Source organism: Mya arenaria, chromosome 17 (assembly GCF_026914265.1).
Source record: "Mya arenaria isolate MELC-2E11 chromosome 17, ASM2691426v1".
NCBI lineage: Eukaryota > Metazoa > Mollusca > Bivalvia > Myida > Myidae > Mya > Mya arenaria.
The window spans coordinates 36,342,570-36,369,596 of record NC_069138.1 but is presented as its reverse complement, the minus strand read 5'-3'; the positions used below and the strand labels follow the sequence as shown (position 1 = coordinate 36,369,596).

Below are 27,027 nucleotides of genomic sequence, written 5' to 3'. Positions count from 1 at the left end.
AGGGCGTTTTTTGCTCCCGTCTCAGATAAATACGCTCATTATGTTACATGGCGAAACATCTTTGTCGTTTACTACTCTTATCTCAGATAAATACGCTTACTACATTAAATGTTGAAGGAGAAAACTCCGGTGACGCTACCATGTGTGTTGGTTTTGGCATTCTTACTACTTTCATCTCAGATAAATACTATCACAACGCTTCATGGCTAAACATCTAGGGTTATTACTAGTCTCATACCTGAGAAATGCTCTCACTACATTACATGGCAAATACAAATACAATTTATAAGTGTAGTATGTATAAAACATGTCACATTTTAAGCAATTCAAACTTCAGAATTTAGCAACATTTCTTCATTGCATCCTTATCGAAAAGTACATCATTTTAAGTCAATGGTAAAGATTGAAACAAACATATTTCTGCTTTATGATCAGGTAAACCTACAATACGCAGATAGGTGCATATCTTATGTTCGTCCATTAGCTTATTTCGATCCAAATCTCATCAACTGTCAAAAATAACTGTTCTGTTTTGTCCAGCCACTGTTAAGTCATTTTTATTAATATTTATGTTTCGAATTTACATTCTCAGCCTTTAAATGTTTAAAACAATTGTAGCTAGCGAGCTGATGTAATGGCATGACTTTGCCAGTCTTACAGGTTATAGTTACAACACTACAGTATCATCGCATCTCTAAATAGACAAACGTATTTTTTTCCTTCCCAATGAATGCTCTTGAACCTTAATCATCGAACCTTCATAAATTGAAATTTGATTGATTAGCATTTGTTTTGAACAATATCATTGTTCGTTATTACATATCATCAAATTTATGATTTTGACATTTTACCTGAAGTGTGACACTGGTACTTTAGCACAATCGCTGTAAAGAGTTTAAAAGATGTTAGGTAATTCATTGGGCAACTTTTGTCTGCTGCCTTCTGAATTGTTAACGAAAGGTTAAATTCACAAGCTCGATAATTTTATTTGGCGACTTGTCTCAGCTGCTTTCGTAATTCAAATCGAAACATTTTCTTGAACATGTATTCTAAGAAGTACGTTCGGGAATTTTTCGTTATTGTTCTCATGATTGAATCGACGGTGTGTGACATAAATGAACCGCGATGTTACAGACGGTTTGACTACGAGGAAAAAATGTTGGAGAAAATGGTGAGAACTGAGATAAAAAATCAGGAGCTTCTGACCAAACTAGAAGTGCTGGAAAAGAGACTAACACATGTTGAAACTGAGGTGGATAACACGGTAAAGGAAATACAAGGTCTAGAAAAGAAACACGAAACCGAAAAAGAAGAGACAGCGAAAGAGGTACAAGATCTTGAAAAGGCATATGATAGTTTACAAACTGAGTTAGAAAAGTTTGAAAACACGACGAAATCCAAGTTCGACGGACAAGAGAAATCGCTTGAGGTACACGATCAACGTTTGGACGCTATCTTCAGGAATATTACAGGTACATTACATAGATTTATTGAATCAGATATCGAACACGATGGAATACTAAGAGTATTGATTTAGACCTACGTAGCATATCAAATTTTTATTTTACACGCACCTCGATGAGACTCGTACAACGAATACATATATGATTTAAAAAAAAAAACTTTTTGTTATATCGACTATTAACCAGTGTAAAGTTTCACTCAAAGCATTCCGTTATGTTTGGGAATATATACCAGCACTTCGGTAATATGTAAATTAGGGTTGCAAACGAATGGCAATATTAATATTCGAATATTCGGTAATTCTTTCGATCGAATATTCGAATATTCGATAACCAAAATACATATTTTAGAAGTTATAGTAAACTATTAGTATTTTTCGCTAAAGTTATAGCCAGGACACTTAAAACCTACTTGGTCTTCGCAAGTACTCGCGGCGAATCCTTATTTCCCCAAATGACCCTGAAATTCCTGCTTTTCAAAAACAAATAATACAGTACCAACAAACAAAATCGAATAATTTCAATTCTGCTGCCTTCATATTTGTAAACAATGTGATATGACATGGATTCCTGGTCAAATGGCGTCATGCGTCAATGAAAAGTATTTCCGTAGGACGAGCAGCCTCGTTCTGGGATTGACCTCTACGTGATATAACCATGAAAAAACCAAACCAACTCGGGAACTACCGTAGTAAAATAATAAAACATAAACATATGTGCATTTTGACTCGTCTAATGTACATCAATAGAGGAAATATATACTAAAACGCTGTACTATACATTTCGAAACATTTAAAACAGTTTTGAGCATATATACATGTAACTACATTATTGTAGCACATGTCATTCATATCAGCACGGGAATTTGCACGGTTGCACGGTTGCACTGCTAAATATGCAGCCAAGACAACACATTGGTGTGAAAGCCGAATGCTTAAGTCCTTATTCGATAAAGGCATTTAAATTTACCGAAACAAATGAAATATTTGATAACACTTGTCTAATAGCCAGTTATACAATTACGGGGACTTTTTATGGTACCCTAAATGTCATATGGCGTGTGTATAGTGTATTGCCATTACATTCACACCTCTGCCATTAAGGGCCAATCGTTGTAAAAACTAGAGAAACGAACTTTAATCACCATAACATAGCTGTATGCAAAAGCATTTTTATTCTATTTATTCAACAGTTTTTTGTTCGAACATTCGAATACCGATTTTTACATTCGAATACCGAATATTCGAATATTCGAGTATTCGTTTGCATCATAAATACTTTTCTCACTACTACATCCAAAATGTAAGGGATGTGATCCCTCCACCGATTATCACCGTTTTCACCACCCCGGTCGACGGTCTATACGTGTTCTCAACTTCTGTCATGGTTGACCTGTCCACGTCAACGACCGACGCTAAAATCAGAATAAACAAGAACGGCAGTAAAGTAGTGTACCTCTATTTCAACGACAGTGACGGTAACTTCGAGACAGTTTCAGGTACTGTCACTCTTTCGATGCAAGTCGGGGATACCGTAAATGTGGATTGCGATAATTCTGAACGAAGCATCTTGGGTGCTCAATATACGTTCTTTTCTGGTTTTAGATTGTTATCAGCGAGTGAATGGGAACGGGATAATTAATGAAATGAGCTCGCCATATTATTTTAGATATATGTTCAATTAGTTCAATTCAAAAATCCCAATTAGTTCGTAACTTGAAACGAGACTAGCTGAATCGTTGTCTTACTGTCTTATATGAAATACAAGTGGAAAAGAGAACTACCAACCAGCCAATTCTCCTCTTTTTCCCAGTTCTCCGTTCCCCGCCCCAGTTCTCCGTTCCCCACCCCCTTCTCAAAAAGGAGAAAAAAGGACAGTATCCCGTAATGGCCTGTGAAAACGGACATTTTGCGAAAGAAATATGGCCACTATCAATGGCCTGTGAAAACGGACATTTTGCGAAAGAAATATGGCCACTATCAATAATGGCCTTAGAAAAAAACAACACTTTTGCCGAAGACATGTGGACACCGTAGCAACTGTATATTAGCATATGTTCAGAGGTTAGGCGTTTAATAGATTGCAAAAAGTGACAACCAACAACCGAAAAGTCAAGTTACTATTACTAACCGGGCATGTGACGACTTGACTTACAGCAATGTGCAAGAGGACACCTTCCGAAGACCTTGTTGGGCCAACGTTTTCAAACTGGCATCAAGCACATTTTCCAGCCATTGGAAAACATTATCGTCAAGGAAGCGTTAAATCAACTGCGAAAACTGTGTTGAATAGAAATAAAATGTTCGTACAGAAAATTTGTGTTGTAATGTTCGCCGTTTCTATTTCTTACACCTGTAATATGACATTGCTTCATGCAATACTTGAGTAGGCATTCCTAAAACCTTTGACAAGTTGTATGGCAGGACCTAATTCATCATTATATATATCGGAAAATTCAGGTCGCTTCAAATCCTACTTTCTTCATTTTCGATATCCAAAATTCCATTTAACATACGGATAGTATCATTTTGTTTACTTTGTTTCCTGTATTTCGATTGAGTTAAAAAAAATACTTCCCAAATCGTCAGTATCAGACTAAAATATGATAGCTTAATTAATTTTACGCCCATTCAGCGAATGGCCAACAGGAACTCATTTCATCTTATTTTAAGCGCCAAAAATAATAAATGTTTTTTTGTTTGTTTCCAGTAACAGTATGTTTCACCCAATATATTTTTATTTTATGTAAATTGTAACATGAAATTTAATTTTAGCAAAAATATTCTTCATCACAGCATAATACAAATAAATATGTTTTATGTTGATACTCTTATTAATTATGAGCTGGTTTGAATATTTATTAAACCTTTGAAAAGCTGTTTTCAAAAACCATAGTGATGATAGCATATTAGTTGTGTTGACATAATACTCAATGTTCAATATTTCAACAATAGAAACCATGTAAATTTCAATTTTCCCCTGCGTTTTGTCAGTGTCCATTTTTTTCTATTTTTACCACGAATCATTTCCATAATACGGTGGTGTAACGCATTTATGACTACAAAACTAGATAATATCAAAAAGAGTAGCAATTAAAAAAAATAATTGCGAAAAGATTTCGTAAATTTGAACGATAATCTTCATTATTTCCGACGTCGTTCTTATAGCAGCATGCTGGCTGGGTAGGACAACGAACAGTGGCACTTTTTTCGAAAAGGGGGTATAAACATCTAGACAAAGATATGCTTCAAAGACGGCAACTTGTTTAGTTAAAACGCGTTCTATATGTAGATGTTTCAAATCAAATATTATATTTTACATATTCATACATCTGAAACATCTATTTCATTATATTATAATTTATAAATAAATAATTTACTTATCGATAGAAAGATAGATAGGAAATATAATGTTAGTCGTTTTATCTGTGTGGTTGTCACTACAAGTTGTTTGCGTAAACTCTATATAGACCGAGACCAAGGGCTTCTGGACGCTAGCAACGAGAAGAGATACAATTCAACAGAACAACCGACTAATGTAGTATTTCTTTTATTTCATATCGTCAAAGCTTTTTTTTAATTACTTGATAATCAACATCAAACATTTTGCGGAAGTGGATTTGCGCATGCGCAATAGGCTACTGAGGGATACGGAAACATAAAACACAGTGTGAAATACGGATTTTTTTTCTTGTTTCTATGGCTAATGTTTTAATCATGCAATACTTTAGACTGAAATCAACAGGTATTGAACAAAGCCATTTATTTCAACCGCATATCTTCAAACTTTTCAACGAGATTTCCTTTCATCCCGATGACAGCGATATCATTTTTCTAAGCAATACTGATGACAAAATGTTGGGTTGCCTATTGGTATTAATTATAATACACAACGAACACCACACTTTATCTGAAATAATTTTAATATATATTCAAAATGTACAAGTGGGCATATATTTACCTGGGCCAATATCACGCGGATTTAAAATGGTATGGTACAATGAAGACCAGTGTCATTTCAATAATGTGCGTCTGTTATGACGTCATTTGTGTGACGTCAATTTATGTATTCAAAATGCGCATTGCAAACAAGTGTCTTACACAATTTTGAAATTATCGTCATGAAATCTTTAGTAATGCTTCTTTAAATGTTATTTAAATGAAATACCCATAAAACTTGTCAAGCAAATATACGGCCGAAGGCTCAACATTGCACGATACGATTCAGATATTATAAAAATCCATCCTTCTGTAGCTTTGAGTCGACCTTCAGCGAACTATAATCGGTCATAAGATGCCTTTGTAATTTTACAATAGCATTTGGCGGATTTAAAGGTGTATTCATATTAGTTCATTTGCTGTATGTTGATATGCTTGTTCTTTCGAAAGATGTAAACTGACTATTTCATTGATAATTGTTAAATATTTTAATAAAAGTTGAGGGTTCGACGAACATACTTTATATTGTAGTGTCTTGCGAACAGTATTACCACTTTCAATTGGACGATAGAACCAAATTAAACTGCATTAGTATTGCATTACAGAAGAGGTATGACATTATACGTACTCAAACGCTTATGTAGGACACACATCATCAACCATCAATATATTAATGTCTTTAATATGACACACTTCATCAATTACCATATATTTGACACACAACATCAATCACCAAATATATACCTTATATATGACATACAACATCAATCACCAGATATATACCTTATATATGACACACAACATCAATCACCATATATATACCTTATATATGACACACAACATCAATCACCATATATATGGCTTATAAAAGACACACATCACTAATCACCATATAAATGGCTTATATATGACCCACAATCATACGATAAATGGACCGTATAATGCCAAAATTACTCTCTTCACAAAAAGAAATGTGTAATAACACCATTCAGAAACGGATGCATGAACGGTTAATTTATGCTAATTTAAATTAATTGCTAAATTTTCATCCAATTTGTTTTACATTGGGTGGGGGGGGTCTTGGGGTTTAAACGTTTAAATGTGGCGGGATCATTTTATTTATTTATTTATTTCATATTTTTTAGATGACTGTTTTACCGTTGAATGTGCATTCATACTCTTTCTTATCGCTTACCCACGAACACGATTGTAACAATTAGTTTTACTTGTGAGTGTTATTCATCGACACTGTAGGTCTGAATAAACGCCGTTCACCGACAGTACCGGACCGATACGCAAATAGAGACCAAAGTTCCAGTCATTTTTATTTGGACGGGCGGGATTCATTTATAGTCGCCTTATCGTCAGTCTTTGTAAATGCTTTCATTCCGGTAGGTTTTAGAAATACAGATTTAAATCCAATTCTATTTTATACAATTATCTACAGGGCTTATTCATTTTGAAGGTTTGAAAACAACACTACCTTCTGACTACTGTACATTACAGTTCTCGGTAAATATGTCTAAACAGGATAACACAGCATGTTTTACATAAGAAGAAACGGCTAGTTTTTCGATAACTGAATGCGTATTATGTGCTTAATACTAAGTCATTTAAGAAGGGTATTGCAGTTTAGGTTACTTATTGCCTTTGGGCAAGTTTCATAAAAAATCTAAGATGAGAAAATATTAACCCGCCTAAAATCCTATATTCCAATTAAAAATAATGATAACAGTCCAATCATATTTCTATTTTATTTCTAACACAACCAAGTCATTTTTTTGTTTACGACAAGAAGTCCACTTTGTGGTGAGTAACATTGCCTGTGTCCTTCTATTTACACTCTACGTCGATCTCCGTCCCCGCAAAAGTCATTTGCACCATAACTGACCGGTCAGTACCAGTGCCGGTCATTGGGACATCGAAGGATCCAATCTTCTGGCATCGGTAGTCTGTAACAAACTTAGGATCCTTGTTTTTACTCGCATATATGTTCATTGACATCAACTTTTGATCTTCACATATCGGTGTGAAAATTTTTGCACCCTGTGTTTGCCCGACTACCATGGTTTGATCAAGTTCTACGAGTTTTGAAAATATATCATTACATCTAACTTCACCATTCTTGTATTCTTCCCTTTTCGACCATGGATGTTTGCTCCCATCAAATGGAACCGAAATGTCGGTTCCGTATGTGTACTTGCTAACTCGTTCTGAAACGCTTTTGGGGCTGTGGCCAAATATCACAGCTCCTTTCAAAACTGCAAGTCCAGCCTCGGGTGGTGTAATGATCGTTAATTTTGGAAATTTGATCTTGATCGTTTCTTGCAGCATAGGTGACTCCGAGAAACCACCGACCATCAAAATCGCTTGAACCCCACGGTTGACGGGTTTATCGAGAAGGACCGAGACATGCTTCACGCAACTGCTGATTGACGTTTGAAAGAATGTCTTCACCACACTTGCTTCTAATCTCAGCTTGTCGCCAGTCAGTTTAGCCTGCAAAAAGAAAAATGATTTACGGATTGTTGTTTTCAACATACAGAAAACGCTAGGTGACAATTAAGAAAAGACACGAGAGAAAAATAATGATATAACAAATCAAACCTTTTCTTCAAGTCCCGACTGCTGAATTTTACTCTTTAACTCTGTCCCTTTCATCTCCCTTACTAACTCCGAAAGGGCAATAGGTAATTTGATTGTGACTTTCGAGTCCTTGCTAGGAGCAATGTCCCTTTTCTTGATTTCGAAGTCACGAAGCAAATCTATGTAATCCTCCATGTTTACATCTTTGAATCTCTCAATAACGTCAGGTCCTATATTATAATGCAATAATAGCATGATGCATAATTTGCATTATTGTTGCAAAAGTTGTCAAATTTCAGTTGAAATAAAGAAAACAAAGAGAAACAATAGCTTTAACTCCAAACTTATCTTTTATGCTTATTCTTATACCTGCAAGCTGCCCAAGAAAATTCATAAAAGCTTCATCGACTTTCGTGCCACCCCAGGCACCTCCACTCGCCTTGTGAAGTTCCTTTAGATCCCCGGAAGGTCCAACCTCATGTACAGCGATATCAACAGTTCCGCCTAAATTAGAAATGTGGATAATTATAACACTACGCACAAATTCAATTCAACGTGAAAGTATGTAGAGAATAAAACCTTCTCGCAAGGTACACCAAACCATTCCTTTTGTTTGATACATTTAGTTGATATATCAATTTTTGTAACACCTACCTCCAGCGTCGAGGACAAGATACTTCTTTCCTGGGCCAAATTTGGAGAGACAAGTCCTGGAATTATCTCCCTTCTCAACTGGAAGATGCCTGCAGTAGAGTGAGGCTGCCTCGGGCTCAAGCGCTATTGTCAACATGTTTTGAAGTATTCCAGCCTGCAAGTCGATATGTTAAAACTATAAATAGAGACAATAAAAAGAAGCTAGTATGTATACGGAATCTAAGTGATTGAATATACATTTTTCAAAATGATTCCAGGTAATTCTAAAATGCGTGTAGACCGGGAAATAGCATTTCTGTGAGGTGTTCGACTCATCACTACCAAAGGTTCGCTTAATAACATTTTTATTAAACTCGTCGAATAAGACTGTGTATTACATGTTATGTATATAAAATGTGTTATACGTACACACCTTTCATTGGGCAAGTGACTGCCACGTAACAACCATTAAGTTTGATATACACTAGATAACAAATATATTAAAAGACAGAAAGTGATATTTTTGTCGAAACCCACGTTTTAACAGGATGTAAGATGATTACCGTCTGTGAACTATGATAAATATGCGGCTATAAATAGAATGTACTTCTGTGAAGTACAGATATCGTGTCGATGATTGTCTCTCTTTTTGGCCCGTAACGTATCACGATACGGAACTCCTCGGCCATTTTTCTCGAAAACAACCTCGGATTAATATGGACGATTTACATACTCAGAAATCGGCATGTTTAAGGCCCTCTGGAAGTAGATCGCGTAGTGATTTAATTTAGCAGTTAAACTTAATGACTTAACTCTTGGTAATCCTTATTTTGTTTGCAATATTACACTTCACTGGCAATCAATTTAAACTTAGATCAATAAATACAAGCTAAAACACTACAATTAATTAAAGATAGAATTCAAAATTTTACGAAATACTTTAACTGATGTACCGGCATAAATCCGAGGTTGTTTTCGATAAAAATGGACGCGGAGTTCCGAATGTACGTATCATCCGACAATAACTATATTGCGGGCCAATGTTTGTGTAAATTACCTCCTGGGCCGCCTCTCTCATGAATTGTTTTGCGGCGTCGTTCCAAATAGCGGGAACTGTCAGCACCCAGTGAATATCTTCCGGTTCCAGGCCATTTTCTCCTATTTGGTCACCGGATCTCTTTAAAAGCTCATCCTTAAGGAACCTGACGAATGAAAACAAGATAAATTATGGTTGACGCGAACATCATTTTGATGCATATGATATGTTTGTTGTTGCCGTATGTGCTAGTGACATTGACGTGTTTGTCGTTTAGTTCTATAAAGAAAATAAAACGTTAAACTGCAAACTTTCCAGTAATAAAATCGTTAAATGAATTTCAATTCAGCTTCATTGAATCAGCGTTAGTCGTAACAGAACCAAACCACGATACCTATTTTCGATGTGGTATGTTCTCCTTTTAACGAGTTTTGAGACTTTTGAATTTAAAGCAGATAAATTATTATTTGGTTTATGAAAAAAAGTCTGAGCAAATAATTCGGCATATTAATATAGATAGTTTGGTACACCGTGTCGTTTATCTTTATTGTTTCAGTGAAAGTGTGTGCCATGTAAAGTGTTTGTTATGCCTTAGCCTGTGTCACTTCACAGTGTGTTCGCTAATGGGCTTGTTCAATGTAGTTTCCAGTATATTATTAATCGTTAATTTATCAATATTCTTGTCATGCTGTATGAGCTTATTCTTTTGCAATTGCATATATATAATAAATATCGTTGTAACAGTCTGGTATTAAAAGCGCACACTACAGGTTGATGCAAACAAAATATTATTATGATTTAAAATTTAATGCATTATCTTTTTTTTACTGATTTGACTGTACATAATCAAATAAAAAAACTGCATATGATTAAGGTAGGGATACAAAAAGAATAGCTATGTTCCAGATTTAACTGGGGAATTTCTGGCAACATAATTTAAAAAATAACATTTATAAAGGCTAATAGCTTTATCAGTACAGAAATCATATTCTGATTATATTTTTATCGATGAAGTCATATGAGTAAAATATGATAATGCATTAAAATTAAAAAAGTATCAACTTTTGTTGTGCGCCTTTAAATTAACCAACAATCAACGCTATGAAAATATATTACAAAGGATCGGCTTTAACTGTCATTGTCATTACCTGATAGATAGTGAAAAGACCGTCATAGCAGGTAATTCTTTACCGCTCTCGTCTTCCAGTTTTGTATTGCGATTAATGACCTGCATTCAAGAATAAGAATAGATAAAAAACAGTGGTTGAATGCACTTGAACTTCAGCTATTTATATCAATATTTCTAAACAAGAAAGTAATATTCATACGTGGAAATTTATTATAGCCATTGTAATATATTCATGACTTGTTATTTAAATAAGATTAATAGATCCATCTTGTTTATGTTCAATTTCAATCAAAACGAAATGCAACGAAAGATTGTCCAGGATTAGTGTTTTATTTTGTTTTTTATCTGTTACATTATCATTATCACCTCGGCATTAAAAAAAGCTGCATCAATACACTCTTATTGATGACAACTTAACAATCTAAATGTATAAATCTATTAAACAATAATAAAATAAAACCAACGTAAAACAGTCTATCATGAAACAACATTATTCTCGTATTATAAGTGTACGCAAGGCTCGGAAACAAATTGTCTATACAGACTTTAACAAAGGCATTTAACATGTTTTCGAGAACAAATTTTGCTTCTTTTTCTAGTTATCATTGAGGGTGAGTGTGGTCTAGTGGTAAAGCTGTCCGCTTCTCATTTAAGAGAATGTAGGGTATATCCCATGCAGGGATACTTTCTCGTTGCTTCTTAAACAAGACACCAGTGAAACGTTCTCCAGAGTGATTCAAATCAGGACAAAATAAAAATTAATGGTATAAACTTAAATTAGCGTATGAGCATACAGTGTGTGTATACCACGTGATAAATTGCGTCATCAGTGTGTATACCACGTGATAAATTGTGTCATAAATGCTACGTCGGAAGGCAATATTTTGCTTCGAATGAAGACTTTAAACAAAGATAACTTCACGATTTCTTCACCATTTTAAATGAAACATAGCGCAGTCTACGCCGCTTACGGAGCCCCGCCTTCGGTCTTTTACGAGAGTTTGATTGAGAGTTAAGTTTCTTAAAACACTTCGACAAACCTTTTCACAATACGGCCGTCTGACAGAGCACTGTCAAATTAATATTTTGGAAACAGGTTTATCGAAGTGTTTGATGAAACTAATCACCTTATCAAACTTCGGCAATAAAACGAAGGCGGGGCTCTTTAAGCGGCATAGAATGCCCTTTGTTTTATTTCAAATGGTGCAGTAAAAGAAAAGTTATCTTTGATTTAAGTCTTATTTTAAGCAAAATGTTGCCTTCCGCGTAGCATGTATGACGTAATTTATCACATGGTATACACACACTGATATAGTGCGTCCAACTTGAAGGTACTGCAATACAGACCTTTTTCCAAAGACTCATCTTGAAGCGCCTAAAGTAGAACCATTTCTTGTGGGCATCTTCCTCCGCCAGTTCCGTATAGCGTTTCTCCGCTTCGAAGCCGAAAGTCTCAAATGTTTTTCCGTCCGGCTTGATCAACACACAGGTTGGTCCTACCACAATACGAAAACATGAAGGTTTAATATTTATGCGCGGACATGGTACTATATAACGATTTTCCCATCGTTATGCAAATGAGTTTGTTACAGATCTCTAAAACCAGTGTTTGAGCCTTGTTGAATTCACTTAATTCACTAACTAATCAAGCCAGTAACATGAATATTAAGCAAAGGAATAATTTCCGCATAAAAGCGATAGCCTTTATTGTAATTATATGATAAACGAATTTGATCAAATCATATGACCGCACACATTAATGATAATTATGATAAGACAATGTTACCTTTGAGAGAAGAAAACTGACCCCCACGCCATGTTTTTGCAGATACTTTTGTTGGATCCCGTTCAAACTCATGCTTGAAGGAAAACGCCCAGCCAGAGTAGGTCGTGCCGAAATCAATGGCCGCCACAACAAGAGCTGAACCAGATGCCTAATGGATAAGGAAAGTTGCGGTTAGTTCCTTCATAAGAAAAAGAAGAAGAAATAGAAGAAGAAGAAGAAGAAGAAGAAGAAGAAGAAGAAGAAGAAGAAGAAGTTAAAGAAGAAGAGAAGAAGTTAAAGAAGTTAAAGAATAAGTTAAAGAAGAAGAAGGACCTGAAGACGAAAAAGAAGAAGAACCAGACGAAGAAGTAGTAGAAGATGAAGTTGAAGATTAAGGTGGATATTTCAATATGGTTCACAAAAATAGACAACGACAAATTCGTAATTTACTTCCGGATTTGGAAATTTATATTAAAATGTTTTTCAGTTAAGAAAACAATCCCTCAAAAAGTTAAATGTTATACAAAGGCGAAATCGAACCCTGAATATGCAATTATTCCTTTTTAATATTCGATAAAGGTAATATATCTTACCATAAAGACAATGTCGCGCTAATTTTTTTAACAAAACGTTACAAATCAATCAATCATTGTTCATAAAATTTTCTTCTTATATACAGCACATTAAACTTCGGCAAAATCAATGTGTTAGCATAGCATAAGCCATTTAAACCGCATTGAATTTAACCAGCTTTTCAATAAAAACTGGGTTATTATAATTAGAATGTCGTTAGGGGTCAAAATAATAGTTTCCGCTCAATGTCTCTAGAAACGAATGATGTATAGTGCTGGCAACTGGTATTGCTTATTTTGGTGAGCGGGGTCAAGGTCAAGGTTGCTGGAACTAAATTACAAAAACACGACAAACCTCTGTGTAAACATCATTCGGATCTCCTCGGCCAATTTTATCATAAACAACCTTGGATGTATGCCTGTACATCAATTTAAGTAGTTCGTATTTTTTCTAATATATCATTGATTAAATGAAGTGTTTTAGATTTGTATTTATTGATCTAAGTTTAAAGTGATTGCCAGTGAAGTGTAATTTTGCAAACATAATTAAGATTCCCAAGAGTTATCTCTTCTCTCAGCTCCGTCAATAGAGCACTCAGTTGGCACCATACTAGGGCCTGTCTACGTTGGTAAAGTTCGGTCTCGTAATCGCCAATGTCATATCTAAAGTGCATGTACTCCATCAACGATTATCAAAATAAATGCGCAAATAATATTTATTTATTTCTTCTAAAGTTCCTATTGTCAAAAAAAGTTTTAAGGACGGAAAGCATTGCCTTGGCTCTAAATCAACACCAAATCCAATGAATTTTATAATAAACTGATGCCAGATCGTCACAAGTTTGTCCGATCTGTAATAGTTGTTACATGAAGACCAATTGCTAATTACAATTTTATGTGGAGACCGTCTTTAAATAATTAATCGGTTTTCGAGACATCCATCGCTATATCCATTTGTATCATGATAAAAGTTATGAAGGATCTCATTAGATCAGCATGATAGAGAAAATGTCTTTCACTTCGTTATCTATGAGCTCGTAATATTTTAAAGGGCATGAGTCTACTACCTAAATGTTAGAACTTTATATGATCTAAAAGGCTACTTAGAGCATAGGGCGTTTTGTTCGCACAGGTTATGCTAAAAATCCAAACTCATGCTTGAAGGAAAATTTCCAACCTACTCCGAAGAAGAAGAAGAAGAAGAAGAAGAAGAAGAAGAAGAAGAAGAAGGAGAAGAAGAAAAAAAGAAGAAGGAGGGGAAGGAGGAGAAGGAGGAGGATGGGAACAACAACAACAACAAACACAACAACAACTAAAAGAACAAGAACTTAAAGAATAAGAACAAGAACAGTGTGGATATTTAGATATTGTCGATCAATACAGACAAACGACGAAGTCATAATTTACTTCCGGATTTGAAAACTTATATAAAAATGCTTTGCAGTTAAGAAAACTATCTCTCAAATACAAAGACGAAATTGTTTTAACCTAAATAAATGCAATTGCTACATTTCAATACTATAAAAGATAATATATCTTACCATAACGAAAAAGTCACGCTCTGTGTCTCAAGTAAGTATTCTTTAAAAATGAAAACGATATCAGTGGACCTGTGATTATAGCCACCAGAAAGTTATTTAGCAAACACGCAGGACAGGTGTTGCCTAATATTCAAAAGGTTTACAAGCGTGTCACTAAAATGAATGAGTGCTGTGGTGAAAATTGCAAAGCACATTCATTTGTACAAATTTGTACCTGTCATTAGCATGAATGGTCTTTATTGTAGTATGTGTTATCGTTTGTTGGATCTTACGGCGTAAACAAAACCATTTGGCACCAAGGTCTATTCTTTTATGTTTATATCGGAATATTGTTTTAACGAAATGTTTCAAATGAAATTCATTATTCAAAAGCCGTTTAAAGCTGCACTCTCACAGATTGAACGTTTTGACAACATTTTTATTTTTTGTCTTTGAACGAGCCAATTTATGCGAACATAATTGGAAAACCAATGAAAAAATGCTGACAAAAAATCAGATCGCAGATGTGCATATTTAAGTTCAAAAATTTATATTTTATGCAGTTTTCTTAAACCATTAGTAACGCTTTTAGCCATAAAACATTAATTTTCAAATGGAAATATGAAAATCTGCGATCTGATCTTTTGTCAACAATCTTATATCACTGATTTGCAGATATTGACGACAAAATGTGGCTCATTCCAAATTAAAAGGTTGTCAAAACATCCAATATGTGAGAGTGCAGCTTTTAAATCTCATCTTATACACAACACATTGAACGTCGGCTTCCTAAGAATGTTCCAGCGTGAAATGTTTCTTTCTTTTAAAAGTTTACTTAGGTTATCATTTGGAAAAAAAGTTTAGCAAATATATGTCGTGTTTTTATTTTTAATAATGTTTTCTTTCTTTGTTCCCAGTTTTAGTACAATGATGCTTTCCATTATGAAACTCTATTATCACACAGTTTTAATTTTTTTATTTGCTAAGTCAACTGTGTGTGATGTTTATAGTTTCAAACAATAACTTAATCGTAACTTTTTTTGCATTAGGTACATTGAATTGTATTCCTTCGTCTGCAGATATAGTCGGGATCCCTAATCATTTAAGTACTTGAAGTTTACCTTTTAGTTTATTATAATTTGTTTTATTACTAAGTTTCCTCAAGTTAAAGCTTTCTTTGATAAGATTTAACTTTTACGTTTTTGATAACTGTATAAAAAGCGTTTTCATAATTAATGAAAGCACATAACAGCTTAATGTTACGATTTATAACAACGTATCATTAAATGGATATATATATACAGTCTGATGTGCCTTTATTGCATCAAAAACCAAATTGTGAGTCATTAAAACTTTGTTTTCCTCACACCATTGTTCAGTTCGCTTACGCAATATAAGAGGAAATATTTGTGCAATAACATTTACTAATGTAATATGCCGCTATAGTGCGAGGTTTGGTGGCATAAAACTGCCGTTGGATAACCTGATAACGTTCGCGAATTGTTTCGTGTTAAACACTTATTTTCGCGATAATTATCTAGCTAACTAGTTAGTATTCGCATTACTTTTTGGTAAGATAAATATCATAAGGCTAAAAGCAGGCTTAAAAGTGCCCAGAACTGCATATCACCTTTGTTAGCTGTACAACATTAACTGGTTAACTAGTTTTGGTTTGCGAATTCCACTTAATAAGTAACATACTAACTGGTTAACGTAATAAGATTCGTGTCTTAGACGAGCAAAACACACAAGGGTTTTACTTTAAACTAATTGTCCCGGTTCATTGAAAACACCTTTTGACTGTTACAACTCTCATTAAACCATTTATAATTTTTGGGTGTTTGGGTTCGTTTCCTTGTATTCGTACTTTACACGGTTTTGCCGTTCAGTTCAAAACGAGAGTTGTTCATACTTTATTTAGAATTTCTTAGCATATTGTTAACAATGTCAAGTTATTGTCCTGAAGTTTTGAATATAATAGTTCAGTTTCCGATTCATCCTAAGCAATTTTGTCAAAGGATACTTGGTTATTACAAGTATTCATATGCACAAAGTTCATTGTAAAATCTAGCGGGTAAATGTCAGATAATTCGTTCACATCGAGCACATTAAAATCACCTATAAGTTGATACGAATTTGTAGGTCAAGTTGACATAATGAACAGCACTTGCCGTGAACATGTTACGTATAAAATTATAACAAGCAAAATTTTAACCATCAAGTCATAGACAATAAATATGCTGTTTTCTTTGCAAAGAGTTAATATATTGCGTATCAAAAACAATATATTCGTTAACTATTCAGTGGGTACGTGGGCATATCAATATTACGGTCAAGATAAGTATTTTGGATTAAATCACCCGTGGGCAGTATATCACCTTATTGGCTGCATTATCTGATGTCATCCGACAAATGTTCAAAAACATCAAATTCATATAGTTCGGAATCCCTACTCCTATACACATTCGATCCTTCAGATGCAATATAAAATGAGCAAACATAAATATCATTATCGGTACTAAAATATTATTTGTCCAATTTAAACCAGATCAAACCTTTGCTATCATTAGAGACTACTTTGTTTTATCACAATATTTCTCTTGGAAGTAATCAATCACACCGCCATTGTGGCGTTTCGCCTTAAAGCTGCACTCTCACAGATTACCATTTTCACAACTTTTTTTATTTTTTGTCTTGGAAAGAGCAAATTTTTGCGTACATATCTGCAAACCAATAATAAAAGATTGCTGACAAAACATCAGTTCGTAGATTTTCATATTTTCATTCGAAAATGAGTGTTTTATGGCTTAAACCGTTACTAGAAAATGCATAAAACATTAACTTTTTAACTAAAATAACAAATCTTCGATCTATTTTTTGTCAGCAGTCTTATATAATGGTTTCCGTGAATTTTCGCAAAATTTGGCTCGATTCAAGACAAAAAATAAAAAAAGTTGTCGAAACGTTCAATCTGTGAAAGTGCAGCTTTAAGGTGTATTTAGGTCTAGGACAAGAAAATAAATAATTCAATATCAGTACTTGATATTTTAGAATGCAATGTGTCTGTAAAAATCAAAATGTCATAGTTATTTATAATTACAAAATTCAAAAAACAGAAAAGCTTAGCTAAGACGGAACACCATGGACATTCTAAAATATGATTCGCAGCTGCTTCTGCTCGCGTTCCTATGACCGGGCCGGCTGCTGGGTCGTCTGATTAGAGCCCCTCTCGGGAAGTGGTCGTGGACGCCATGGCGAGAGTTCGGGTAGGGGGTTATCACAAGTATATCACACCCTTACTATATTTATTTAATGACTACAAGTACTAACTTCATTACACAGTCCAAATATTGGCCAGGCTATATATGATATACTAGAAGTACTTCTTAATTGAATAACGTTTCATCACAAATTACATTTCTACGAAATGTCCTCTATGAATATAAAGTCTTTACCAATTTGTTAGAACTCAATTTTTTAGTAAAATGGTAAAAATAATGCCAGTGATTAGCGGTGATCTACATCGAAAACCCGTTAAAAGTTTGAAGCATCAGAGGTGAAAAAAAATAAAAATACTTCATTAAGCGGACTCTTTTACAACAAAAAAGCCTCGTTCGGGAGAACGATAAAATTTTGTTAAAGTGATTGTGATGTGAACATACTAGACCTGTCGGCAGGAAGCTAGACCACAAAAAACATACCAAAGGTTGATCTTGGTCTGCCGATTCAACGACAGCACTGATAATATAGTGTCATGTATTGCCATTCTGATGACTGAATATCTCGTCTAAAAAACGCCCGAAAATTGTTGAAGTGTAATCAAAGATACATTTAACAAAGTTGTAAATGAGAAAGTCGAGAGAAATTATAAATTCGATGTTATTCAATGAATTCTGGCCAACCAAAGTAAAATACTTAACCAGTTGTATACAACTTGCTGCACAGCCCCTTTTCAATAAAGATAGTAAGGCCTAAGGGCGGAACTACTTTTTTGACGTAAACTACGGTTTTAATAAAACTATCGCAAGGACTGTTATAGCAAAGATCCTGCCCGTAACTTTACGGGTGACCCCGAGCTCTCTTAAAGGCCTAGTTTAATCCTTCTATAAGTGACCCCCCCCCCCCCAAAAAAAAAAAAAACCGTGTATTTGTACACAACCTCTGTGTATTGATCTTAATCTAATTGCCTAATTGTCTTATCAGATCTCTGATCTGAATATATTGCTGTGCAGTTTAAGAGCATATATCTAGCATGGTTAAATTATTGGATCTACTTATCTGAGGTGGGAGAAAAGTAGATCCATTAATTTAACCATGCTAGAAATTCTTATCTTGCCCACGGGCGAAGATAAAATGCCCGTATGGAACTTCTTTTAATGGTCACCACATTGTAATTATCTCCCTTGTTGAAGAATGTCGTGTGTAGCGCATCATGGAAACCTTGTCTTGTAGCAATATTTAGAACACTAGTTAATTATTTCTCGCTTCAAAAGTCACCAGAAAACAGTTTTCACGCACCTTTCAAGAAATAATGCTTCAATCTTCTTAGAACTATTTAAAGACCGATCAGACCATGTACATACTCTGAATCACTGCGCGAATATCCATGACAACCACGAATTATCGCATATCCGTACGCAATTGTTTTCACAAAGCACAAAAGAGTTCCAGCAAAAAAAATACATTTTTACTTAATTTTGTTTAACTGAGGTGGGAGAAAAAGCATCTACCATAGCCGCTCGTGTAAGATAGGTTCTCGGTAAACCTCGTTTCCGTAAAACACCCTACGCTCGGGTCGGAATGAAGCTATCTTACACTCTCGGCCATGGACGATACTTATACTCTTAACCTTTTTGTACATTTTAACCCCTAAAATGCATTTATCGCAATAAGAAAATGCAACAATTTTAATATAATCTACATTTAGCGCTCACAACGTTATTACAAAATGTGCATATCACGTGACTTTCTGAAAACCTAAATTTCTATGTTACTTTATATACAAAATTTGCCGTTTACGCATCTGAAAAACTTATATAATCATTATATTACTGTATGGTATCAAAATTGCAATTTTAGTTTGGTGCCAACCCCGGTCAGTAAAGTCCAGATAAATTGACCTTAGGTTAACGTAACCTGATCCACTCGACCAGCAGGACTTTCTTAAAACCAATTGCTATTTTGACATGTTAACCATGTATTGATTAAATCGCATGATAATGTTAATCAGCCAATTACGCATCACCAAAGCTGTTTACACTCAATGAAAGTTGTAATCTTTAACTAGAACTCCGCGAGTCGGATGTGCCGCCTGATGAATTATTTACCGTCGACATTATAGCTGTTAGATTGGCATTTTATTCATTTATAGACAATGATGTTGCCATTTAACTTTCAAGTGTAGGTGGAACTGAAGGTAACAACGTTAAGCCGGACAAAAATTAACAACGAAAATAAACAAAGGGCAATAACTCTAATTATATAGATGCAAGAGTAACGGTTCTTGTGCACTGCACTTGCCCTAAATGAGATATATTTAGCTATGAAGTTTCAAGTTGATACCTCTTATATTCTTCAAGATATGCCCCGGACAAAACTTTAAGCATGAAAATTAACAAAGTGCAATTACTCTAAAACTAAGAAAGCAAGAGTTACTGTTATTGTGCACTGCACTTGTCCTCCATGAGATCTATCTAAATACGAAATTTGAAGTTGATACGGTTCTTGAGCATTGCACTTGCCCTCAATGAGATCTATATACATATGAAGTTTCAAGTTGATACTTCTTATATTCTTCAAGATATGCCCCGGAAAAAAAAATATTTAAGCATGAAAATTAACAAAGGGCAATTTCTCTAAAACTAAGAAAGCAAGAGTTACTGTGATTGTGCACTGCACTTGCCCTCCATGAGATCTACCTACATATGAAGTTTCAAGTTGATAACTCTTATATTCTACAAGATATGCCCCGGACAAAACTTTAAGTATGAAAATTAACAAAGAGCAATAACTCTGAAAATATGGTAGCAAGAGTAACAGTTCCTGTGCACTGCACTTGCCCTCAATGAGATCTATTTACATATAAAATTTCAAGTTGATACCACTTATAGTTTACGAGATATGCCCCGGACAAGTGAAAATGGGACGCGACCGCCGCCGCCATATGTAACCCCTATATGTCGCCTAGTCAGACGACACAAAAACGATATTTGAACAATTATCAACATTTGCTGAACGGTTCCGGCTTCTGGTATCTTAGTATTAACACTCCTTATGGTGTACTACTCTTTATTTCGTAATACACAAAAAAATGCAATTTAAAAAAAGATTATCGAGTACCATTCTGCCATTGTTCACTACTGTAAACAACATTGATAATTATTCATGCAAAAATACTTGCATTTCATTTATTTTAGGAATAGGAGCTTAATTTAATTCTTTACGTGAAATTTGATTCGACAATGTTTATTATTCTTTGGTTATTTTTTCAGTCCATTCCGGCAAATTCTCAGGTACTGTTTGCAAAGCACTATGCTCCGCCTTCTTATCTACCTAATTAGCATAGAGAGTCTGTGATCCAGTTTGGAATTTTGTTTGTGTTTCCAAAACATTTTATTACTGAAGTATAGTGTGGACCTCAGGTATATTTTTTTTATCAGACATTAATGAGACTCTATCAGTCATCTGCTCAATTTTTTCTCTAAATAAAATATTTAATGTGGCACTGGGGCTTAAAAGGACTTTCCATCGGTGTTTGTTAAAGTTGTGGACTATCATAAGGACTTCGGTAGAAAATTACAGTTTTAAGGGCAAAAGACCCCAATGTGTTTATATTCCTCATGATAAAACATGATTCATGTCAAGCTTTTGGTGATCGCTCGGTGAAATATATTGCGATCTTACACCAGAACAAACAATAACCCTTTATGTCCATTTAATAAAAAACAGAAGGTTTTTCATTTTGATAACAAATGACACTAAATATATGTATAATACGTGAGGCTTTGTCAACAATGTACCTTTTGAAGCTACCCAATTATTTAAAAAACGAGATTAGTCAATGTAAGTAGACTAAAGAATTGATCACCATATGGAAAAAAATATATAATTCAAAATTTACATATTTCGAAAAGGTTTTACATGCTTAATAATAGACGCAGTATTTTTGTACATATGTCCATTTGTCATGTATGAACAAACGGTGGACGATGGACAGGTAGTCTTTTACGATAATTGACCGTACAAGAAAACGTCAATCCTCGGATACTCGTTCTCATATAAGATTGAAATATATGTCACTCTCGGTTCTGATGTAACACATTAAGTAATATAAACTAGAAAGACACGAAAAAACCTATACATGTATGCTTGCTTTAAAAAGAAATCATAAATGTTCGTGTAGTTAATGTTCTAAAAAGATATTATCAAAACAGCAGAGGCAAGCTCATGTTAAACCATAAGTATGTTTAAAGGCACACGAATCAGTACGGCCAAACGATACAAACTACAGGGACATGCCAAGTACCTTAAAGGAATACCACAATCACGTTTAAATTCACACGGATGAAGGCCAACAACTACAGCGAGAAACCAAGAATCTTAAAATATTACAATGATTCTATTTAAAAGGCACACGGATGAAGGCAAAACAATACAAACTACAGCGACATCTCAAATGAGTGATCATTTCATATTTGCAATTAAATGAGTTTGAAACAATTCGTATTAAATGACAAGGAATTTGAGATTCTATTCATATCATAAATACTTATGTGCCATTTTACAGCTTTAAAGACATAAAATGTCGCTGTGTAGGGCGGATTTTTTCAATGCTATTTTAATGGCCAAGCTGACGTCACACTTTTTGGCTAGTTATAACACTAGTGGTATACCAAAAAACGCATAATGACATTATTTCATGATGCTGACGTCAATTATGATAACCAAAATAAATGGTATAGCAAATCGATGACATGTTATCAACATCCAGGAATTAGTGTGTGTATACCACGTGATAAATTGCGTCATAAATGCTACGTCGGAAGGCAATATCTTGCTTCGAATGAAGGCTTTTAACAAAGATAACTTTACTATTTCTTCACCATTTTAAATGAAACATAGTGCAGTCTACGCCGCTTACGGCCCCCACCTTCGTTTTTTTACCATAGTTTGATTGAGAACTTAGTTTCTTAAAACCTTTCGACAAACCTTTTCATAATACGGCCGTCTGACGGAGCACTGTCAAAACATTATTTTGGTAACAGGTTTGCCATGTGTTTGATGAAACTCATCACCCTATCAAACTTCGGCAATAAAACGATGGCGGGGCTCTTTAAGCGGCATAGACTGCTCTTTGTTTTATTTAAAATGGTGTAGTAAAAGAAAAGTTATCCTTGATTTAAGTCTTTATTTTAAGCAAAATGTTGCCTTTCGAATTAGCTACAGACACGATGACGAGAGAAACATACAATGCGCAAAGACAACACATATTACACCAATATTGATGTATCGCTATGAATAAATTCTAAGGTTACCACCTTGGCACCGTCAATACAAATCTCTTGCCACGGAGGTTTATTTACACAACAATCATCAAGTACTTAATATTTTCATTGATCTTCACTTGCAACGAATCCCGATATGTACAGCTATAACCACAGTAATAAATGGTCGTTCTCCCGTCATGTCCCCTCGTAGCGCGTCCCTTTGAGCGTTCCGTTTCCCGTGCTATTGAACCTCCGGCATCTGGAAAAAAAATATTAAGATCAACCAATGATATTGCATATTAAATACTAGGCTGGATCATTAAGAATTTCATCTTTCGCGGGTGTTTAAAGTTCCGCCTACTGCCACGCAATCTGATACACAACCCTGCGTCAGATTTTGCATTGACAATGTGTCAGCCAATGAGGTACGCTACGCTCATTCCGCACATATTTAATCATTAGGATTTTACTTCATGTCATCTTACTATGACATATCTTAGTTTCTAGCACACAGGCATTTCCGGTGACGTCAGCCGTGCTGGAAAATCCCATCTGGCATCCCCCCATGCCAGATGAGTCACGCGCTGTGACGTAATACTTTCATTTCTTTTATTATATACTTTAAGTAACCATAATTATGAGATTTCAATAGATGAGTTTCATAAACATTAACTTTGCAAAAATATATCTTTACAACAAATCGAAATAACCCTTCAACGACTTGATATCGAAGGAACTTATTGACGTTGACAGTGAATAAAAATTACTGCGCGTCATGACGTCAGTAAATATTATCGCACGCTTTTTGGTGAAATGTACAAAAATGAGCTTTTTTATGCAGTTTCTTCACAAAAAAAATTAAGGTATGCTAGAAAAAATATCTATCATGTGTATCCGTTCCGGATAGAAAAATCCGACCCTCGGGTACGCTGCGTAGCCGGTGCCCTCGGGTCGGATTTTTCTATCCGGAACGGGAACACATGACAGATATTATTAATCGGGTGGAATTTATAGATGCGTTATTAATATTTTGTAACTGATGTTCATCTCATCTAATTCGATATTGGTCATATTGATCACATATATCGTTCAATATATATAGATGTATATCTATAAAATTGCACCAAATAGTAATTCTGAAGAAATCATTTTTAAAGATAACTATTAAAACATATTAAATGTTACATATTTAGTCTTACTTCAGTTATAAAGAAATCAACTCTCAAGTGTTAGATTTAACTATCACTACTCTTAAAGCTGCACTCTCACAGATATACCAGTTTTACAACATTTTTATTTATTGTCTTGTAAAGAGCAAATTTTTGGGTTAATATCTGCAAACCAATGATATAAGATTGCTGACAAAATAACAGATCGTAGATTTTCATATTTCCGTTCGAAAATTAATGTTTTATGGCATAAACCCTTACTTACGGTTTAAGAAATACACATAAAACTCAATTTTTGAAATTAAATATAAAAATCTGCAATCTTATTTTTTGTCAGCAGTCTTATATAACAGGTTTCCATGGATTTTCGCAAAAATTGCTCGTTTCAAGAAAAAATATAAAAAAGTTGTCAAAACGTTCAATCTGTGAGAGTGCAGCTTTAAAAAAAATACTTAATAAGGTTTAAACAATCAAGTCGTACCGCTAAGCATGATGACAATGCGGACCGTATTCGATTTCCAAGCCACACACCAACAAGCATTCCAATAACGAGACCGAAGAAGCCTCCTATGACGCTTCCAATGAAGGACGAAAACAGTACTCCAAACAAATAACTGAATCCGGCACCTAGGCCGGCACGACAGATGAATTCTACTATTCTTCCAACGATCTGTATGGCTTTGTCCTTCACATCAACACTTTCTTTTCCTTTTACAATATGATATACATCATATAAACAAAGAATAAACTCAGTTATCACAACAGCTACAGCTCCAACTACATTGGAAGCTTTTAGCGTTAGTTCTATTAGTTCTGCTACGCTGACCTCGCCAACATACTGAAAGAAACAGCGAATCGCTGACCCCCACCCGAAACCTTTCAGTTTTTGCTTCAGCAATTTCCACTGGTAGCTTATGCTAAGCCCTGTCTTGCAATAAGTGACGAAGTTTTCACAGTTGTTAAGAAAAAAATTGTAGCAGTACTTTCCACGTTTCGAAAGCGAGCAATAATTCTTGGCCCTGGCTAACACTATCTCTACCGTGTTGGCGGATGGAATGTCTCCATAATTAATTCGGTATAATGGTCCTTCTCCCTGGAGAACATCAAAGTCTGCTTGATATACTACTTTTACTTTATTTCCGCCACTTTCTTTATCCGATTGGAAATGGTAAACGGAAAAGGTCCTATTTTCCCTATTCACCCCAGCTATAAGAGCATGGTGCCAGATCCCCATTTTCCTCAGCCATGCTATGTTATCTCCTTTCTTCAGTATTGACAGATTCTCGGCTGTTATCACGTCGCGATCTGGTTTTGTTTGGAATATTGGTGTTTGATCCGGGTCCTTAAAGGTGTACTTATACAGTGTTTTGGCCTCAAACACAATGCTCTGTTCCCGTTGGTCACCAGTTGTTAACCACTCATGTCCATATTTTTTCTTAGTACAGCGAACACCTATCAACTCATTGTCTTCGTCCCGGTATTTATAAAACTTAAATTTGTTACACCTTGAACATTCTGTCTGTGCCATTTTGAAACATTTAACCGTGTAGATACGCGTTGAATGTTCTCACATCTTATCTGAAAACAACCAATTTCCATAAAAAAACACTCTAGACTTTTATTTCATTCAACTAGCATTTTAAGAAACTTTTCCCAACCTGGACATCGAATAGTACTGTCAGTACTAAATAACCAATAGTATAAAACAGTGTGTATTTCAACACGCCAGCACTGGAATCCCGCCTTAACACGCACTGCACCTGTCAGCACTGGAATCCCGCCTAAACAATGATAGTATTAAACACACAATCACTGGGAACCCCGCCGTAACAATATACTCATAAGATTACAACCTACATTTACGGCAAAAGAAATTGCAGAAAGGCAATAATTAAGTACTAGGCTTAGCCATTAAGGATTTAATCCCAGATCTTCAGGTTTGGCGTTGACAATGTATTAAAAATATAAAAATTAGCCAATGAGGTTGTTTTTCAAGTCATTTAGATGATCTGAATTACAATCGTAATCATTCACTCCGCCCATTCTTAGTTATTTAAATTTTGTTCATATCGTCTATTACTTGTACACCCCATCACTTGAAACCCTTCCTTCAATATCAGCAAAATGCATTTATCAGCATTTAAGTATCTTCCATGATCGGGATGAACTTGCCTATCTTACACGAGCGGCCATGGAAGATACTCAAATGATAAAAAAAAATATATAACAATATATTATAATGGTTCGACCTTTACCCCTAACAAACACGCCTTGCTCGCAAACAAATAATATCAAACAATTAAACAAGAACAAAATAAAAGTAGGCCGTTTTGTCGGTGATAAAATAAGTCCGTCGTGTTGGATCAGTGTCCGCCATGTTTTTTTTCAAAATGAATTAGTTTTCAAATAGTACGAACGGACAAAACCACCGCCAAAACGTCCCTTCCTCTAGGCCCTTAATAATTCCTGGTATACGTTTGGCAATACTTTGTATACCATATTCAATATTTTAAAATTCCTTTTTACCTAAAACGAAATTTAGTATTTACCAAAACATCGCGTAAATATTTTAACCTTGCTTGCATGAACATCGTTGAGTTTCCTCTCGCTAGATATACATACAATCTGTCAATATATTATACACGGTAATTATAGCTTTAACAGTGTATAAACTGTATCCGTCTACCACAAATCAAATCTCAATCACCGACTGTTTTCCAAAATTTCGTG

The 27,027-nt window shown here is 34.8% G+C and overlaps 2 protein-coding genes across 4 annotated transcripts; both read right to left on the bottom strand.

Moving 5' to 3' along the window:
• Nucleotides 1-5,394: 5,394 nt before the first annotated feature.
• Nucleotides 5,395-14,798, bottom strand: LOC128223638 (heat shock 70 kDa protein 12A-like). Its single transcript, XM_052932913.1, has 9 exons — nucleotides 14,664-14,798; nucleotides 12,572-12,719; nucleotides 12,133-12,281; nucleotides 10,805-10,884; nucleotides 9,678-9,822; nucleotides 8,642-8,795; nucleotides 8,357-8,491; nucleotides 8,009-8,217; nucleotides 5,395-7,900 (listed from the first exon to the last, which is right to left on the bottom strand). The coding sequence occupies exons 1-9, from the start codon at nucleotides 14,664-14,666 to the stop codon at nucleotides 7,235-7,237; spliced, it is 1,689 nt and encodes a 562-aa protein (XP_052788873.1). The 5' UTR covers nucleotides 14,667-14,798; the 3' UTR covers nucleotides 5,395-7,234.
• A 6,777-nt stretch (nucleotides 14,799-21,575) lies between these two features.
• On the bottom strand, nucleotides 21,576-27,027 carry LOC128222827 (uncharacterized). Of its 3 annotated transcripts, none has more exons than XM_052931960.1 (3): nucleotides 26,920-27,027; nucleotides 24,779-25,875; nucleotides 21,576-23,387 (listed from the first exon to the last, which is right to left on the bottom strand). In XM_052931960.1, exons 2-3 carry the CDS (start codon nucleotides 25,823-25,825, stop codon nucleotides 23,370-23,372), a joined length of 1,065 nt encoding a protein of 354 aa, XP_052787920.1. In that variant the 5' UTR covers nucleotides 25,826-25,875; nucleotides 26,920-27,027; the 3' UTR covers nucleotides 21,576-23,369. The 3 variants fall into 3 exon arrangements, with proteins under 3 accessions (XP_052787920.1, XP_052787918.1, XP_052787919.1); XM_052931958.1 differs by having other exon boundaries at nucleotides 26,872-27,015; XM_052931959.1 differs by lacking the exon at nucleotides 26,920-27,027 and having other exon boundaries at nucleotides 24,779-25,992.